Source organism: Cucurbita moschata, unplaced genomic scaffold (genome assembly GCF_002738365.1).
Source record: "Cucurbita moschata cultivar Rifu unplaced genomic scaffold, Cmos_1.0 Cmo_Scf00012, whole genome shotgun sequence".
Taxonomy (NCBI): domain Eukaryota; kingdom Viridiplantae; phylum Streptophyta; class Magnoliopsida; order Cucurbitales; family Cucurbitaceae; genus Cucurbita; species Cucurbita moschata.
Window position 1 is genome coordinate 2,782,737 of NW_019268528.1, and position 20,099 is coordinate 2,802,835.

The following is a 20,099-nucleotide window of genomic DNA, read 5'->3' on the forward strand; positions in this document are numbered from 1 at the left end:
AAAAAAAAAAAAAAAAAAAAACTTTTCCAATTGACCTGACTTATTGGAGGAGGTGGCTCTGGTAGAACGGTTGGAGGCAGCGACCCAGTCCTCAAAAAACCTGGCAGCAGCGCCCTTGTTATCACCACTAATGAGCTTATTATCTCTACTCATCGAAGTCCCATGCGTGGGGAACCAGCTGAAGGCGCCAAGGCTCTTCCCACTGCCTCCCTCCACCACCTTCACAAGGCTCATTTCTGTGTCCACATTGGTTGGATATCGAGCTCGTTCCTCCGGTGGGTTCATAAGGTAAGCACTTGGGCTTCTATTGATCCCCGCATTCTCCACTTCCCCTGCAACATCCACACTACTTCTTTCATTCAACAACCCTATCCATAAGTTGATCATTATTCAACCATGCTCTTCTTACCTTTGTTGATTAAGATGAACCCTGGTTTTAGGCTTCCGTGAGCTTGGACGATGCTTTGTTCGATTGCGTTGACGATCGCGTCGAAGGATTGTTGAACGAAGCCGAGTGATGTTATGGAGTAGACTAGGTATTGTAAGTAGCCGCCTGGGCCGGCGTGTGTGTGGATTCCGCTTATCGCTACGTTTTCTTCTGTGTATAGATTTCCGAACCTTTGTATGAAATGTCGTGGTTTTAGTTTCGACAAAAATGTAAGGCTGAAGTAATAAAAATAATCATCTTTATCGATATTGTTAAGAGTATTGAGGATTGTTGGGAGAGGAGTCCCACGTCTGCTAATCAAGGGGTTGATCATAGGTTTACAAGTAAGGAATATTATCTCGGTTGGTATGACGTTTTTTGGGGAAATAAAAAACAAAGTCACGAGAGCTTATGTTCAAAGTGGACAATATCATACTATTGTGGAGGTTCGTGGTTTCTAGCATGGTATTAGAGTCGTGCCCTTAACTTAGTTATGTCGATAGAATCGTTAAATGTTGAACAAAAAAGTTGTGAGCCTCAAAGGTACAGTCAAAAGTGACTCAATTGTCGAATAAATGGTGTATTTTGTTCGAGGGCTTCAGAGAAAGGAGTCAAATCTCAATTAAGTGGAGGTTGTTCGAGGGCTCCAAAGACATCAGAGGAGGCTCTATGGTGTACTTTGTTCAAGCCAAAAGTGACTCAAGTGTCGAACAAAGAGTGTACTTGTTCAAGGGCTCCAGAGAAAGGAGTCAAGCCTCGACTAAGGGGAGGCTGTTCAAGAGCTCCATTGGCCTCAGGGGAGGCTCTGTGGTATATTTTGTGCGAGGGGAGGATTGTTGATGATTATTGAGAGAATAGTCCTATATCGACTAATTAAAGGGTTGATCATGAGTTTATAAGTAAGGAATACTCTGTTCAATAGTATTTTATAGACAAAATGTCAAGTTAAAAGACGTTTATTATTAACTTATCGTATATACCTAGCTTTGAGCCTCTCGAGAAGCTTAATAGTGACCAATTGCGAAGCCATGCCAGCATCTAAATTAACAAACGCAATTCTCGGCCCATCGATGCTCTTCGCAACAATAAACGTCCTCGCTCGGAGCCTAAAATGAATCCCCGCAGCGCTCTGATCCATATTAGCATACCCCATCATGTTGACTTCGGCAGCCGGGCCAGTCATGTCGAAGCTCCCGACGCCGACCAACCAATCCCCATCAGCAGCACAGCAACAGCTCACAGCTGCAAGCACAGCGGTGGCCACAACCTTCAACAACTGCCGCCGCATCTTGCTCACTTGGACATAGAACAATAATGCTCTATTGTGTGGTCGCTAAGCTTTATATTTATGGGTTAAGTTTTGCTTTGGATATGGTGATTGGATTCTTTTTCATAGCTGGTTAAGAACTAGGTGTGGTTTTTGTATGCATTTAACCTTTCATTTTCCTTGTTTGTTGCTTTCTAACATTATTTTAAGAACACTGGGTGGGTGGTGATACAAATATGACCATTTGGTTGTTATTTTTATTAGATGAACACGACTCTCCACAATGATATGATATTGTCCCCTTTGAGCATAACCTCTCGTGGCTTTGCTTTGGGCTTCCCAAAAAGTCTCAGTCCAATGGAGAGAGTATTTCTTGATTATAAACCCATGATCATTCCCTAAATTAGCCGATGTGGGACTTTCATCCAACACCTCCCCTCGAACAAAGTACGTCTCTTTTTAATCGAGACTCGACTCCTTTTTCTTTTGGAGTTTCAGTCATTTTTTACTATGCTTTCGAGGAGCTTGAACTCCTTTTCTTTTAGAGTTATTTGTTCGACATTTGAGGATTCTATTGACATGGCTAAGTTTAGGGCATGACTCTGATACCATGTTAAATAAACACGACTCTCCACACTAGTATGATATTGTCCACTTTGAGCATAAGCTCTTATGACTTAATCTTTGAGACAACTTATGATCGTGGTGAGAGAGAGATGTAACAATCTATTTTTTTATGGAATCATGCTACAGACCGTTGCATATTGACAAAGTGTTCGAAAAACTCAATAATTTTTTTTATTTAAAATATAAGAGACAAAAGTGAATGAGAACCTCATCGTGTGTGTCTATATATATATATAAAAGATAAAAGTCATTCAAAATAGTTTAGTTTACAACACAGGTACTCGGGAGACAAATACAAAAGAAAAAATTAAGACTAGAGTCGGCATACAATAGAAAAATACATGAAAATAAAAATAAACTCGGATCTATAGATTCTCTAGAGCTGTATAGCTCCAAAACGATCTAGTCATCAACGTTAGGTTTAGTTGTCATCTAAAAAAGAGAAGTAGCAAGAATAAATATAAAAGTACTTAATAAGCGGTCTTCTTATAGGCCCTAAATCAAATCCCAGTTTGGAGTTGAATACCACGTATCTAAGTTCTAAGCTAACAGGAAATACCCCTAAGTTCGGTAGCTGATGACTTCTAGTAGGTTGATAACATCATGCCATGTTTTGTGAGAGAGAGCGACCTCGTGTCTACCTACTACTGAGTATCTATGTGGTCTCTCATTCTCCTGTGGTTGGTTTACTGCTTAGAAGCCTTGTTAGGAGACCCTTGTTCATTTTCACACAGGATACTAACACAATAAACTTCTAATCTCGAGATACTACCCTATTTGTATCATCATCTGGTTATCCTAGGTACATGTGTGAACTCCCATCGGTCACGATAGATTTACTAATAAAGTTTGTTAACTATCCCTAGTCCCCATGTTGCACCGTCAATCATAAGGAAGTAGACCTCGTCTTTGGTGATATAAGTCAGGGCATAACAAAGGCTAAGTTGAGTTCTAACCATTTGACATCGCGTGGTATCTAGCATATGACTCGTTATAGGGCATCCTATTGGTTAACTCATTCCACCATATTCTAATCGATCATAAAACGGTACATATACTAGCTTCTACCTCAGGATAAAAGGGCACAATTCATAGTTCGTAATGTTAAATTTATGTCATAAAGCCTCATGATTAATTATTTAATTTTCAATAATAATTTTGATTGTTTTAATTACCATTCAACATTATCCATTATACAAAAAAATCTAAGGTTATTAGTCTAATCTTGAACAATAGTCTACAGTCGAATAAACACGCGTCCAACAACCACCCTACGCACAACCCAGTGACTTGGTATCGACCCAATATGCCAAACAACATAGACGCAGCTCAACATCATGCTCCAACCCGACCTAGATCCCCACCCACGTGCTAACCTAAGCTTCGCCTAGCTTCCTCCACGTGCGACACACGTGTCGAACCACTCCCAACATGGATGATTTGGATCAAATCATTTGTACAAATTACAAAACAGGTCGTATTAATAATATTACCAAAATAAGACACCTAACCTTATTCATATATTATAGATCTTTTAAGTTATTACTTCAACATGATCTTCGTATATGTCAACCACATACTATTCAAGATTCCACTAATTACCTTAAATTTTTTATACCATTGATAACTAAAATAACCAAAAAAAAAATTAAATAATTAGTTAAAATATTTTAGAACTGAATCCTAAGGACTTATAGGTCAAAACTCAACTCTACTAATTAGATGTCAACTAACCATCGAGTAACGTCTTGACTTGAGGGATTTATGAATGAAAGGTTATGAAAAGGCGAGCTAATTGTCCACATCAAGCCGAAGAGAAAAATGACAAAGAAAATATATTTTTATCGAGGAAAGACTTAGGCCACCACATGTTAAATTATTATGTCTCATTAGTGTGTGTTTGCTAGCTTAAAGGAGATTTCGAAACGGACTAAGCTATTCACTACTTGGGTGACGGGAAGTAACTTCCCTATTTGAATTCATTCTATTTTACACGGAGTTGATGATTTAAACATTTTTAGACCTTGCACGTATTCATCAGTATGAACTAACTTGCAACAATCACTCATTTGTGTGCATGAAAATTGTATCACTTAGATCAGATAACTTCTTCCGATCATCTTATAAGATAGGTAACATAATCTCGATGCAAATTATATGTAACAATCGTTTATACACATAAACATTGATAAAGTTGACCAGTTTTAGGTCCTTCGATTCAAAACGAACATATATATATAATAAATAACGACTTCATTAATACTTTTTTTAAAAAACATTATCGAACACACACAAGAACTAAATACCATGAAAAGAAAAACACATCCCATCCCTTCCCCACCTTAAAGCAAATCCCATACATATGCACATGAAAAGAAAAAACACAACAAAAGAAAGGAACCAAAGCGATAAGATCATTAACAAATCCACGCCACAATGATTATGGATTATGAGCTAACCCATCATCTTCAATGAGACCCTGCTTCCTCCTTGTGCTTCTCTTCCTCCTTGCCATGGTATCCTGGGAGTTTCTCCTTGATCTTCTCCAAAAATCCCTTCTTTTCCTTCCCCTCCTCCTCGGGATGAGACACTGGCTCCCCGGAGTGTGCCTCCGGAGCCGATGGAGCTTCCTCGGGCTTCTTGCCGTGCCCCGGAAGCTTCTCCTTGATCTTGTCTAGAAACCCTTTCTTTTCCTCGGGATGTGCATCGTCGTCTACCTTCTCAACCGGGATGGCGACCGCTTCTTCCTTCTTCTCCTCTTCTCCTCCTCCGAGCTTTTCCTTCAACTTCTCCTTTAAACCCTTCTTCTTCTTCTTCTTCTTCTCCCCGTCTTCTCCTTCTTCATCGCTCGACTGCAAACCATACCCAACATGTCAGAAGTCAAATTTTAATTACGTGTTATATTATAAGTGTTGAAGATTGTTGGGAAGGAGTCCCAGTCTAATTTAGGGAATGACCATGAGTTCATAAGTAATGAATACATCTCTATTGATACGAGTCCTCTTGGGTGAGCCCAAACCAAAGCCACCCACTAGAGCTAATGCTCAAATTGGACAGTATCATGTCATTGTGAAGAGTCGTGATTTCTAACCATAACGACATACTTGTCACATGATTTAGTTTTTACATGATTTATTAATCGGGGAGCATTTCTAATAATCATGAAACATACAAATTCATTCCAATTCGATTGTTCGTTAAGATCGATGAATCAATTACAACTTACCGAGCTAGAGCTGCTATCGGATCGGTGGAGCTTCTGCAACAAGCTAGGCTTCTTCTCTTCTTCCTCCACCTTATGAACCGGCGGCGGAGGTTCAGAAACCTCAATTTTCTCAAATTGTTCACTAACAACCACCACCTCCTCCGGTGGAGCTACAACTTGAGGAGGCTTCTCCTCCTCCTTCTCCTTGTTCTTCCCCAAGAAATCAAACAGCCCACGATCCTTAGCCTCGACGGCGCCCTCGCCGGCACCCTCCTCGAGCTTCTTGTTCTCGGCGTCGGCCATGGCTAGCTTTCAAGTTCACAAGATCGCAATAAAGGACAGATTTTTAGCAGTGAATGAACGAGTCAGTGAATGAATGGGTTAGTGGGTTTCCAAGTGGACCATTTTATAGGTGTAACCATACGCGCCACGCTGATCCAACGCGCCTGATCGTAACGCCCAATACATTATTTTTATTATTATTATTATTTATTTAATAATTAATAAAAGAGGAGGAAAAAATAATAATGTCTTCTTTTTGCCTTTTTCATTATGAACACCCTCGCGGACTCTCACGCTTTACACACTCGCCGACACGTGTTTAGTTTCTCCACGTGGGTGGTTGAGAAAGCGAGTGGGGTGGATTTGGGTAGTCGCGGGTGGGAGTAGTCAAAAGGGGAAAGTAGGAGAGAGAAGGACACGGTGTACGAAGGTTCTAGATCGGCCAATGGGAAGGAGACACGTGGAGAAAGGAGATGGAATGATGAGGAGGTGGGACCGGGTTATGTCGGCCTTGATTAGATAAAAACGTTGAGGGTCGGCAAAGGGGTGGGGCCCAGGGAAGGCGTTAGTATTTGGTTTGGTTCGGGAAATGAGAGAGTCGGTGGAAGTGTACGTTATGTAAGATTCTCACGTTCTAAGAGGTCATTGGAGACCAATGGTCGGTTCTAGATTTTTAATTTTTAATTTTTTTAATTTTTTTTTTTAAATAATGTTAGTTCTCTTCTACACGAGCTTAGTCGCCCCACGTGTCTCGTGCGTATTCGACTAGCCCACCTTGACCCGATCGATTCACGTGTCTAGTGCTCACGTCAGTTCAATTCTCCACTCCTTCAGCCTGGTTCGACCCTAGCTTGATTCGTTCAACCCAAAATTTGAGTAGTTTTTTACTGTTTTGATTAGATCAACATGATTTAAGTTAGTTGATATGAACCAAGATATTAATCATGTAATATAAATTTCAAGAAAGATGCGAAGAAAATGTTGTTCAAATTATTATGAGATGTTGCAATTCACGCCAATTTAAGGAAGAATCAAGCTTTATTTATTCTTACGTGGTTACAAATTTTTTGTAGATGATAATTTACATACTGACTAACTATGGTCATACAATACGAAAGATAGCTATATACATAATGTATGTTGTCTTTGCAAAGGAGACTTGAAAAATGCAGTAAAATGAACATTTTCCCCCCAATTCTACGTAGTTTAGATTGCATGTTTAGAATCATTCAAGCTTGACATGATTGACCTTTTTTGTGGAGTGATTCGAGTTTCAGTTAAGTATTCTTGCCGTGAGATATTTGATCAACAAGGTAATCGAATTTTACTTTCCCTTCGGTGATTCCTTATCATTAGGACTAAGTGTTCTTACCTTTCCTTTAGTCTGCAATTAGTCTACAATCTTATGTAATTTAGTTTGCATGTTTAAAATCATTCAAGCTAGACATAATCGATCTTGTTTGTGGAGTGATTTAAATCTCAAACAAGTATTCTTGCCTTGAGATATTTGATCAAGCAGCTAATCTGAATCTTACTTCACTTGTAGTGATTCATTATCATTTGGTATCAGAGCTTTCCCTTAAATTGATTCCTTATCGCCCGTTCTACAAATTAAGGTTTTTTTTAGACCATGTTTGGTAAAAAAGTAGATTCGAGGACACTTTAAACATATCTAAATAGAATTTATGAATAACGGGGTAATTACGCATATTTGTGAGTAGTTTAAACGTGTATGAGTTACATCTATGAGTTGGATAACCAAGTGTAGAACTTGTTACACTATGATCGAGGAGGAACTAACTGTAGGACGCTATATGCTAGGTTTGGCGGATTGTATGATGTGTATTATTTTGCTTGATCCATTGACATGATGTCTACGACGTGGGTATGTTATGCTGTCATTTATGCCTAAATGCTAGGTATAAGTTTTTTAATGACGTATTTATGTTAGTCATGTGCATTATGAGAACCATTTTTCAAAGGAAGTATTTATGATGTTGCATCATATTTCGAAAGCTGATGTTTTCAAATTGAGGATCACATGTACGAATGTGCTTTATGAAAGTATGAAAAATTATAGGGTCAGTGCGTACAAAAGTGTTGTGTACTCGTTGAGACTCAAGAATTTTGAAAGTGGTATGAATTTGGTGGGTTCTATTCGTATAAAAATGGTGCATATAAGACTGTGTATAAAAATGGTTCATGTTGCTTGTATTTGCATTTTAAAACCCGAATACTGTAGTCACTTATTTTATAAATACTTAGCCTTTGTCGAAACGTCTTTCTTTCATGTAAGAACAAGGTATGCAAGATGTCATGGGCATCATTGTCCAAGGCGTGTTACTTGTGGTTGCGTGCATATGTCTCGGTCATGCTTGTCCAGAACGTGTTGCCCATGGCTGCATGCCCATTTCAAATCCCTTTTACTTGATTTAACAAAATCCCGATCATGTACGACAGTTCAACAAAATCATGTCTACACAAACTAGGCTAAAATACACGAAGATGTATTATATGCTATCAAAGGTTGTGGTTGTTGCTTATTTTCTTTTAGCTTATAACATTGCTTTCTTACCAATTATTTTCTTGCTCACGTTTTCTATACACCTTCTCCCAAACATAACCGATGTTCGACCATACGTCTAAATTGTCCTCGACTTACGATTTTCATACGACTGACTTGTTTATCGAGTTAGAGTAAGTGCTGCACAATCATTATCCCACTGCCACAAGAGTACGATTGTGACATAAGACAGCTAACAACGTATGTTAATTTTGAGTATGTTTACCATTCAAAAGCATATCAAGTCACTCGATACATGTGGTGGTAGTAGTTTTATCTACGCAGTCTTTGCCATATTAATCTCCCGATTAGGTTTTGAGTAATCTGTTTTAAAAACATCCTTAAACTTTTCGTAGTATCTAAAAAAATATTCTTAAATTTAAAAAAATTTCATTAATAATCTTCCACTTTTTAAAAAAGTATTAGTACTATGTTTAAAAAATATTGCGGTCGATATATGGATGAAAACTATTTATGGACGTCACAGATATTATCTTTAAACTTTTTAATAATACTTTAAAAAGTTCATAGATATTTTTAGAACTCGGTATTACTGTATTTTTGAATTTTTTTTTAAGAATAAGAATATTATTGAAACTTTTAAAAATTTATTTAATATTTTTTTTAAGACATTTTATTAATTTATTCATAAATAAATAAATACTTAAATTTGATTTAAAGAGTTCCTTAATCCAATCGAACTCTTCTTGTTCCAGCGTCGGTTTCTAATGTCTTCCCACCTGCGCTGCACGACACGTGTCCGCACACTGACGTCATATTCATATTCTATTCTGTGTTGGCCTATTCATTGTCAATTTAATATCCATTTATTTTTCAACAAAATCAATATTTTCTTTTTTTTCTTTTTGTTCGAAATATAATTTGGATAATTATGAGTTGTTTTAATAATATTTTCAACAAAAAAAAAAGCAAATAGGGACATTTTTCTGAATAGAAATAAATTTACAAAATAATTGAGTTTCTTTTTCTTTTATGAATATTATAAAATATGTGAAATTTGAGAATTTAAATCTGGTTGGATGGTCGAATAATAAATATATGATAATAAAATGTTTAGAAATAATCGATTATTATGTTTGGTTACACATAAATATACAAAAAAAAAAAAAAAAAAAATCGATGATCTGAAAAACTTGACCAACCCAACCCAACCTAACTGGTACCGTTTGAGTTAGGTTAGATTTAAATAAATGAAAATTATTATGAATTGGGTTGGTTCATAAGTTATCGACCGAAACACATTGTTCAACTCTTTGACAACACGAAAAAACCATTGTTCAAACAACATGAAAAAAACCAAAAAAAGCTCTACCCTCCCTCTCTATCTATCCAAGGGATAAGGAAGGGCAGAGGCCTTTGGTGTCCCCTCCCGTCAAGAATTGGGACCTCACAATCACTAGCCAATATGCTCTTCTCTCATGCCTTTCTTCGTTCATGGTTTGATATTCTGGTGTCCTAGGCGTAGAGGAACCAGACCAACGAATTTATTATTATTTTTAAATATATATATATATATATATATATATATATATATATGATATAACATATATTTATTTTATTTTTATTTAATTTTATGATTATTTATTCTTACTCTTAAAAATAATTTTTAATTATTTAAGAAATAAATTTTCAAAATATATGTTAGCTTAATTAAATATTTAAAAATAAAAAAAATACGTTATTAAACAAAATTTTGAATAAACGACCTGTTCGAACTATTCCAAATTGGTTTGAGTTGGGTGCATTATTTAATATGAGGTATTTTGTTATTTTAAATTAATATTTTAAAATGAAATTTATTTTATATGAACTTTTTTCTATGTAATTGAATTTAATTTCAATTCAATTTAGTTAATTTGTAGATTTTATTTAGGGAACTAATTTAAATAAATTAAGTTTAATTAGTAAATTGATTTTGTTTAGCAATCTATTTTAATTGATTGATTTATATCCAAATATAATTCATCAAATTAATAAACATACATTATAACTCATAATGTAAATCATAATAATTTCTTCCATAAACTTTATTGTCACTCTCATTGCTACCATATATTCATTATTTAAAATCATCATGGCTACCATTTCTTTCATCATACAATAACGTGGTTGACATACATAATAACATGGCTGCATATATACATTATAAACCATATGATTTTTAACATAGTAAAACGATAGTTCACATTTAGAAATTATATCATACAACATAGATCATTCGATCACGATGTATTGTGTCCAAATAATTGATGAAAATCATGTTTCACAGCTATCTAAATCCTCGACGTAACTCGATGATGTTGGAAATTACTCACGAGTGCTATGGAACACCCACAAATCTCACTTAGACATGCTTAAAGAACCCTCAAATTAGCTTAGACTTACTATAAATGTTCTAAAACGAGCCTAAATAATGTTGAACCTAAATAATGTTGAACCAATAAAAAAAAAAAGTGAAGTACTAGTTGAAATTTTGGTGAACGGGTCAAATCAGTGTCGACCCAGGTCGAATTAGAGAATAACCCATCAAACGGGTAGCAAATTAGACTAGAATGAGACTAATTAGGCAAAATAGGTTGAGCCCAAACTATTTGAATCCTCGGTTAAATACTCCTGGGTGACTGGAAAAGAGTCCCATCGAAGAGTAAAATAGAACATGAAACTGTAAGACTGCTGATTCCAAGCAGTGAGAGGAAACTTGGACTCTGACTGCATGCCTGTTGAAGAATGAGCTGACGACTCATAGGTAGTCGCTTGATTAAGGGAAGCCACCGGAGCTAGCGAAAACCAGTCTTCATGGGACAATTGTCACTGCTTATGGACCCAAACCTAAGTGATCTATCCATAATTAGGATGAAGCTCTGGTGAAACTAAGTAGAGGTCCAAACCAACATGCTGAAGAATCAACAGATGAATTGTCGTTAGGGGTGAAATGTCACTCGAACCCAAAGCTAGTTGATTCTCTCTTTTTTTAAAAAAATTATTTAATAAATTCTTTTTATTCACGATATCAATAACTAAAATCTCATAACGTTCATAATATGAACCAAGAGACATCAATCATACAATATGCTTCAATGAAGATTTGAAGAAAAGATTGTCAAAATTATCAAAAGATGTTTCATTCACACTTTATGGCCATAATTAGCCATTATGTAAATGTAACCGAAATTAAATAAAAAGTCTTAAAATATAATAACTCTAAATTACTCTAAATTATAACCCACTCAAAATTTACAACAATCAAACTTTATTCTTCTTCAATGTAGCATGAATTGAAACATCTTTTGATAATTTTGACAATCTTTTCTTCAAATCTTCAAATCTTCATTGAAGCATATTGTATGATTGATGTCTCTTGGTTCATATCAGTTCAAATATCAAGTATGGTAGAGTTAAGTTTAACCCAACCAAGAGAACATCAACTCACAAATGGAACTGAATTTTCGATTTTTCAAACATTCAACTGAACCCAAACTAAAAAAAATTTAACCAAACCCAACCCAACTTTTATTAGATAATTCAGGTCGATCAATTTATCGAGTCATATAAACGCCCAACAAATAATAATGAACTACACGTGATTTCAAGTAGTTGCTTAGGTATACATCAACAAATTTAATCTTAAAATATTTATTGATTCAAAACTTTATTAGGTGATCCAGATGGTTCTAGTTGCACATCTGTGGTGGCATGGCATGCTTTTAAAGGAAGCCATACTTGTTTTAACGGCTGCATTATTGAGCATCCAACTTGGGCTCATTAAAGTATATCACTGTTTTCATAAAGCTATGCCTACATATTGAATCAAATATTATCCGGTACGTTTATTTTCGATATCTACAATAATTATATTTAGCTAATATCATGTCCGGAGTGGTTACAATAAAATCACTTATATAAAACGTCTCGAAGATTTTCAGGTCTTGTTTGATAACCATTTGATTTTTAAGACAAGTTATAAACTTGAATTCGGCTCGTTAATTTCTGTATTTCGTTATCTACTTTATACGAGAGTAGAAATTAGGTCATTTTTAGAAAGAAAAACTTGGTCTTTCGGAATTTATAAAAATATGGTAGAACTTCTGACTTTTCCTTATGCTCGGTGATTAATTTCTTTGTCTAACTTTATGTCGATTCACTCTGTAAATTCTTTTTAATCATTCGTCGTAGTTAATATCAAGAGAAAATATCAATTTATTAGAAGTGTTTGAGAGTTGGGTTTGGTCGGATTTATCCAACTCAATGACTCGAGTTGTAAATTTTTTCCGTTCAAACAACTCTTAGGATTGAGTTAGTTTGAGTTACTCCGTCATTTTTTTCAAATTTTTGTTTTTAATAAAAGTAAATGTTAGTTCGTAAAATATTTATTTATTTATTTTCAAACTTTTAATTAAGATTTAAAACTCAATTTGAATATATATTTTAAAAAATTACCTTCCAAACATGTAAAAATTATTTAAAATTAATAATAAATTCGAGTTGGTTGAACCGAGGAATCCAACCTAACCCAAATTTCAAAATTCAACTCAAACGGCTCGGTTGAGGTTGGATTGATTTGATTATCACATTTTATTTAATTTACATTATCACGTACGAAAATCAATGTAGCAGTATTAAAATGAAATTCTATGGAAGAATCTAAATTAATTTACTGAAAGTTTAGAATTTAAATCGATATAATGAAATTTTGCTGCTTGAATTGATGATCATAATTCATGATGGGGTCTCTTAGAACATGAATTTCTGCTAAAAGTTGAGGACACGTGCTTAATCATTATTAATAACATGAAGTTCTACAATAATGAAATATAAAATTTCTTTATTAGTACTAAAAAGAATTTAAATCGATCTAGATGCGTGGACGTTTAAACAATAATTGAAGATCCATCGAAGAACGTGATCTCCACTTAAAGAACTAATTCTTGAGCGATTAAAAATTGTGAAGATCTGGGTTCAGTCGTGTACGACGAACTTCATTTGTATCCACACATGAAATGAAGGTCAATCGTCGATCCCGAGCGTTTACTATTATAATAATACGACTTTCTAAAATTTTAGAACGATTTGAGCTGTTACCATATGCATGCTGATGACGTATAAAATGAAGAAACGAAAATATGCATGTTGCAAAAAAAACAGTCGAACTTTATACGTGTATTGATATGTAAACCCTAACTGGTTGAAGAATAATTGAAGCATGATTCTTTTTTAATGTGCCATGAATTGCAACCACTTGTCACAATCGCACTTTTGATGGCAGTGGACTTACGATTGTGCAACACTCACTTCCCAACAACAAGTGAGTTAAGCCAATTCGTTCTTGTGTCACCTACAGTCAAGCGACGTATGCTCGAGTTTTCGGCCTCGACTCAAGAAGAAAGCTTTAGAAAACGGGGGCAGAGAGATTTCAAAAGAGGGTTTTGAAAGATTGAAATTTGTATTATATGTGATGCAAGCAAAAAGGCAACAACAACGGCTTACAACATATAATTATCGGGTAGGAAGAAGTTGATCTCATCCTCATTCCTTACTAAAAATGTTGATACGACTTTTAATGTAACAACGTGAGCTCACATTGTCTACTTTGACCTGTTATATATAATCGTAAATCTCACGATTTTAAATGCTTTTGTTAGGGATAGTTTTTACACCGTTATAAAGAATGATTCGTGTCTCTCTCCAACCAACGTGAGATCTCACAATTAACCTTCAAAATCTCAATTTCTCGGCTCTTCTCAATTTTTTTTAATGTATTTTCTTTTCAAGCCCGAGCTAGAGCTAGCCCGAGCCTGAGCCCGAGTTTGAGCAAGAGAATGTCACAAGCCATCCCCTAGAATAAATTGCAACAAACCCTAAAAATGTCCTCCACAAGCAAGGCATGGAGATGGGCATGGGCATGGGGATGGGAGTGGGCCTGATGCAGAGCCGAACGTAATGGGCAAAGCGGATGAAAGGAGTATCACAAACAAATAAGAACCCAAATCAAGAGGTCCATTACATTTTGATTCAGCACAGTCCAAATTTGAGGGACGGAATTGAATGGAATTTGGGGAAGAACAAGAAACGAAGAGGAAGAAGGCCAGAGAGGGAGAGGGGTTGGTTGTAGTAAGAGAAGGTCCACGCAGCGCAACCTCAACCTGAACCACTGCGAATTCAACGCTCATGCTCTCTCTCAATTCCATTTCTCAATTCCTCGTTCCATTCATCTGTGGCTGTGTTAAATTCCCCATTCTTCATCGTCGCCCTTCAGAGAAACCAACCTCTCGGGGCGCAGCCATGATTACTCGATCGAATCTGGTTGAACAGTTGAGAGAATACCAGATTCGATCCAAGCACGACTGGGCTTCCGCCTCCTTCTTCTCCTCTACCTCTAATATTACATCCTCCAGGTATCTCCCATTCATTTCCTACTTCCTTGTTTTACCTACGATTCTCGTTGTTACATGTTGATTCTTTAGATTCTCAATCTTGTGTGTTCGTTCTGTTTCCTTTTTATTGTTTGTGATCGATGAACGTGGTTTTTGTGTTCTTTAAAACTCTCAGTTACAGGATTCGGATCATTGTAGATTTTCACAGACGGTGTCTCAAATTTGTTCTACTTTGTATGGGATGATTCAATTTGTTTTGTTTTTTTTGGTCAATGGACTTTGGCATTTGGCAAGATCGTATTACAATTATTGATTGCTTTTGTTCTGGGCATTAATCTTCGATAATCCCTGCGTTGATTAGAAAAGGAAAATAATGGTGATCGTGTGGAATTTGGTACTTGAAACGGGATTTTTGTAAATAAATGTCATGATGCATCATGTCATTCTGTGAGTCTCTTTAGCCGTAGCCTGGGAAATTTCTTCTACTTACAAGTTTAGCATCAAATCCTTAGATTATGAGTTTCAGTTGATAGAGTTCTGTTTGTTCATATCTCGCCTTGTTTGCTAATTGCATTGCACTCGAGGAAATTATGTTCGAAATTGTACCAAAGTTATCAGATTCTTGAAGAAAACCCACTTGTATTAATGTTTTAGCATCCAATTATGCATCTCTGGTGAGTGAAGTTCTAAGTTTCAAATCACACAATCTTGAGAATACGTTTTTCATGTTTATAATTGTTAATTTTTCTAGTGTCAATTGGGCGAAGAATTCTTGTATGTTCCTAGCACGATGTTTGTTCAATGTTATTTGTTTGTTTTAGGTTCTAAAGAATGTATGATAGTTAACAGGAACTATAGATGCATTCTTAGCTTGGAACTAGTTCATTATTGATCAAGAGCTGTCACTTAAACCAATCGACACATCTTTTGATCTTATGTACAACATATCCAAATAGATATCCGTAGGCTTGACTCGGTGCTACTGTCCATAACACATTCTTTATCGTGTTCGGTTTATGTATTCGATTTGCTCTCCTGATGGATCTTATGTACAACATATCCAATAGACATCCGTAGGCTTGACATGGTGCTATTGTTCATAACACATTCTTTATCGTTCGGTATATGTATTCGATTTGCTCTCCTGATAGATCTTATGTACAACATATTCAAATAGATATCTGTAGGCTTGACACGGTGCTACTGTTCATAATACATTCTTTATCGTTTGGTATATGTATTCGATTTGCTCTCCTCATAGATCTTATGTACAACGTATCCAAATAGATATCTGTAGGCTTGACACAGTGCTCATTCATTATTGTTCGGTTTATGTTTTTGTTTGGTCTCCTGATAGATCTTATGTACAACATATCCAAATAGATATTTGTAGGCTTGACACGGGGCTACTATCCATAACACATTCTTTACCGTTCGGGTTATGTATTTGATTTGCTCTCCTAATAGATCCTATGTACAACATATCCAAATAGATGTCTGTAGGCTTGACACGGGGCTACTATCCATAACACATTCTTTACCGTTCGGTTTATGTATTTGATTTGCTCTCCTGATAGATCCTATGTACAACATATCCAAATAGACATCCGTAGGCTTGACTCGGTGCTACTGTCCATAACACATTCTTTACCGTTCAGTTTATGTATTTGATTTGCTCCCCTGATAGATCCTATGTACAACATATCCAAATAGATATCCGTAGGCTTGACTCGGTGCCACTTTCCATACCACATTCTTTATCGTTCGGTTTATGTATTCAATTAGCTCTCCTGATAGCATGAAGATATCCAATATGATATCACTTCTGATGTACATTTTGATTGTTGTATTCTTGATGCAGGGTGGATGTAGTCATTTTTGTAATATGGGAACTCATAATTCTATCCTTCTTGGTGTTTTCCGCAGTTTCTTTATATTTTCGACATATGCAGTTGACTTTCGTTTTAGTATGCATAACGATGTTGTTGATTGTATGCATGAAAGTAACAAAGCAAATGAGATTGGCTAGGAAGAAGAAAAGAAGGATGCTTCTTCCATTGTCCATGTGAAAAAAAACTGATAGTAGAAGGAGAGATATACTGAACCTTTTTTTCTTTTTTGAAATGTTCTAAATGCCCTGAATTATATTCATGAAGAAATAGATTTGGTCCTTTCTCCTCCCCCTCATTCTCTGTTATATTGGGATCTGTAATCACCAGGGAAGCTGCTTTTATAAGAAAAATGAAAAGAAAAAAAAAATGAATGAGATTGATGTGGTTAGTTTAGAACACTGGGAATGCTTTCTTATCTGAGAGTTTTGATCATCTTCATAATGTTACTCAGTTTCAGGTTGTTATGATCTAAATCTAAACATATTACAAGGAAAAGAAGATGATGATGTTTAGTTTGTTCGAAAAAATTTGTTAAAGGGTGTTCAAAAAAACTCGATAATTTGACTAATCAGATCAAGTCAACCCAACGCGTACGGTTTGGATTGGATTGAATTGGGTTATGAATCTTTTGGATTGAGTTGAGTTTAAATAAACGAGAACTTTATGGATTCTGTGGTTCATTGGTTGAACTTGAACCAATCCGACTCAAATTTATTGTTAATTTTAAAATATATATTTTTACTTACATAATTGTATACACAGCTTTATTTTATTTTATTATTTTTTCGATTATTTATTCTCCCGGAGGTAACTTTTTAAAATATATATTGAAAGTGAGTTCATAGCTGCGAGGGTGAAATAAATCACCTTTGAACAATTGGTTTGAGTCTAAAAAGTGTTCACTGACCTCACCCAATCTCGTTAAATTGTTTATTATAATTATTATTATTTTATTAATTTCAATGTATTCAAGTTTGTTGATATGCAAAAGTCATTTAACAACAGCTTTCAAAATTGACAAGAACTCTTCAACACCAATCCCATCTTATCACCTTCCCTTTAAATTTATTTGGTTGTTTGTTTTCATTTAAATATCAACTCATCATTACATATCATTGAAATATTATTCTTATTTTGGTAATAATATAATGATATCTTAACCGCTTAATTAAGCTACTAAATTTAACTGACACTAATTTATTTCGTATTCATTCTAATTGGTATAACTCATATTAAACAAACAATGAAGAGTTTTATGACGATAACGTGGAGATGTTAGAAGTTTAGAGTACGTAAGATCCATATCCATAGACGTTTAGGGCCACTGGAAGAGTGTTGCGAGGGGGCATAGAGCTATCCATATCCATAGACGTTTAGGGCCACTGGAAGAGTGTTGCGAGGGGGCATAGAGCTATGTTCGGATTCGAACTCAAGCCCCTTTGCTTCACACTTGAAACATACGTACATATCTTCGTTGCTATAATTTTGAAACATACAGCTCGACAATAACGCACTCATGTGATATGATCTAAGGCCCAAGAGTAACGTAAGTCATGGACCAAGTAGACCCATATGGCCATGAGATCCACACAACCTCACTTTTGGATTTTGTTGAATTTCTTCGACTTTTAATTTAGTTATTATTTGATTTATTTTTTTAGCATAATCTATAAACAGTTGTGTATTCTTTATTTGTGGTTGGTTGAGTTATTCATTTTATTGTTAATATATGCAATTGCTGGATCATTAATTGTATGACAATATATATTAAATTTGAAATAATTGAATTGGAGTTTGAATGTACGAGCCATAGGTTTGCATCGGTAGAATAGACATGTTATGAATTATTGTGTAGCAATTTATGGATTCTCTAGCCTTCACGTTGGTTGATAGCTTCTAAATTTGCCGTCTACTTTCTCCGATTAAGTCAACTCTTTGTTATAATTCTTACTTTAAACATCTGTATTTTCTTATCTACACATAAGTTTCGATCCGTTCATATCCAATAAGTTTAACCTCATCAAGAATATCTACAAATCTACCGACTTTATAATTTCGACTTATTTAACCTGACCTTTGAGTAAGTTCTTATAAAGATTGAGTCATCTCGTAACTCTCTCGTTACGATGAGACTTATCCAATTCATGACCAAAACCCGTTTGGTATTTTCATCGCATTCACTTCCAACAAAAATCGAACACCAGGGTTCGGTGCAACAGTTTGTCTCAAGCCATAAAACTAACGGGCATGATTTTTATACGGGAAAAGAACGCTAAACTTAAAATTTTTAGATTGCATTTTTTGAATGAAACACAAATTATGGTAGGATTGTTGAGAATGTTTATATATTCCAAGTTGGACAACTAAGATTGTCTGTTTTAGTTTGTCTATTTTTGTTTGTCTATTTTTGTTTGTACTTTGTTGCTGTCTCTTCATACTTCTGTTCTGTAAACATGTTGGGACTCAATTATTTCTTAAATGGAAATCCCTGTTTTGTTGGCCTATTTTTATGGGCTACTTCGTACCTTAAATGGATAAGATTAGTCTTCCATTATGCAAAAGTTAACCCTTTTCTTTTTCGCTAAATTACCGTACATAACATATGGAACGGTGAGATGGTGACCTATGATAGTATTAGCTATTGTCATTGTCACTGGAACAGCTTGGGCTCACCGCTAGTCGATATTGTTCTCTTTAGGCGTTCCCTTCCGAGTTTTTCCTCAAGGTTTTTAAAACACGTCTGCTAGAAAGAGATTTCTACAGTCTTATAAAGAATGTTTCGTTCTCCTCTTCAACCAATGGAAGATCTCACAATCCACCTCCTTTCGAGACCCAGTGTCCTTGCTCGCACTCGTTCCTCTCTTCGGTCGATGTGGGATCTTACAATCATAGTATTCCACTTCTCTTCGAGACCCAGTTTCCTTGCTCGCACTCGTTCCTCTCTTTACTCATTCCACTTCTCTTCGAAACCCAATTTTATAAAGGGTTTCTTCTCACATAATAATTTTGAAACGTATACAAAAGATTAAGATATTTTTAAATAACGAACACAAATTAGATATTTTTAGAAAATATGTATATTTGTCCATGATTTGATGTTTATATTTATGACTTTAATTATTATTATTATTATTATTATTAGTAGTAGTATTATAGGTAGGTGGTCTTTATCTCGTCGATGCTTGTGTGGCCCCAATTTAAGTGGTTGTTTGTTGTCCAACAGAACCAAGTTCCCAAACATCGTACGATCAAGATTCTTTTGCTCATACTTTTACTTTTAGTTCACATAAAAAAAAAAATTTATTTTTTTATATCTCTATTATTATTTATTTTAGTTCATTTTAGATTAGGAAGATATTGTTCACTTTGAGTATAAGCTCTCAAAGGCCTCAACCCAATAAAGATATATTCATTTACTTGCCAACGTGGGACTCACTCCCAACA

The 20,099-nt window shown here is 35.3% G+C and overlaps 3 protein-coding genes across 3 annotated transcripts in view; 2 read left to right on the top strand and 1 right to left on the bottom strand.

Moving 5' to 3' along the window:
* LOC111450580 (alcohol dehydrogenase-like 7) overlaps positions 1 to 569 on the top strand; it is an 18,862-nt gene extending 18,293 nt beyond the window's left edge. The window contains exons 10-11 of the mRNA XM_023090780.1: positions 50 to 288; positions 441 to 569. Of these exons, the coding sequence (XP_022946548.1) occupies positions 50 to 288; positions 441 to 450 (249 nt within the window). The 3' untranslated portion in view covers positions 451 to 569. The remainder of the gene's footprint in view (positions 1 to 49; positions 289 to 440) is intronic.
* A 3,984-nt stretch (positions 570 to 4,553) lies between these two features.
* Positions 4,554 to 5,975, bottom strand: LOC111450538 (dehydrin ERD14-like). The gene is made up of 2 exons (XM_023090727.1): positions 5,548 to 5,975; positions 4,554 to 5,173 (listed from the first exon to the last, which is right to left on the bottom strand). The coding sequence occupies exons 1-2, from the start codon at positions 5,827 to 5,829 to the stop codon at positions 4,790 to 4,792; spliced, it is 666 nt and encodes a 221-aa protein (XP_022946495.1). The 5' UTR covers positions 5,830 to 5,975; the 3' UTR covers positions 4,554 to 4,789.
* Positions 5,976 to 14,396: 8,421 nt separating this feature from the next.
* Positions 14,397 to 17,022, top strand: LOC111450786. The gene is made up of 2 exons (XM_023091077.1): positions 14,397 to 14,784; positions 16,625 to 17,022. Exons 1-2 carry the CDS (start codon positions 14,558 to 14,560, stop codon positions 16,830 to 16,832), a joined length of 435 nt encoding a protein of 144 aa, XP_022946845.1. The 5' UTR covers positions 14,397 to 14,557; the 3' UTR covers positions 16,833 to 17,022.
* Positions 17,023 to 20,099: the final 3,077 nt, after the last annotated feature.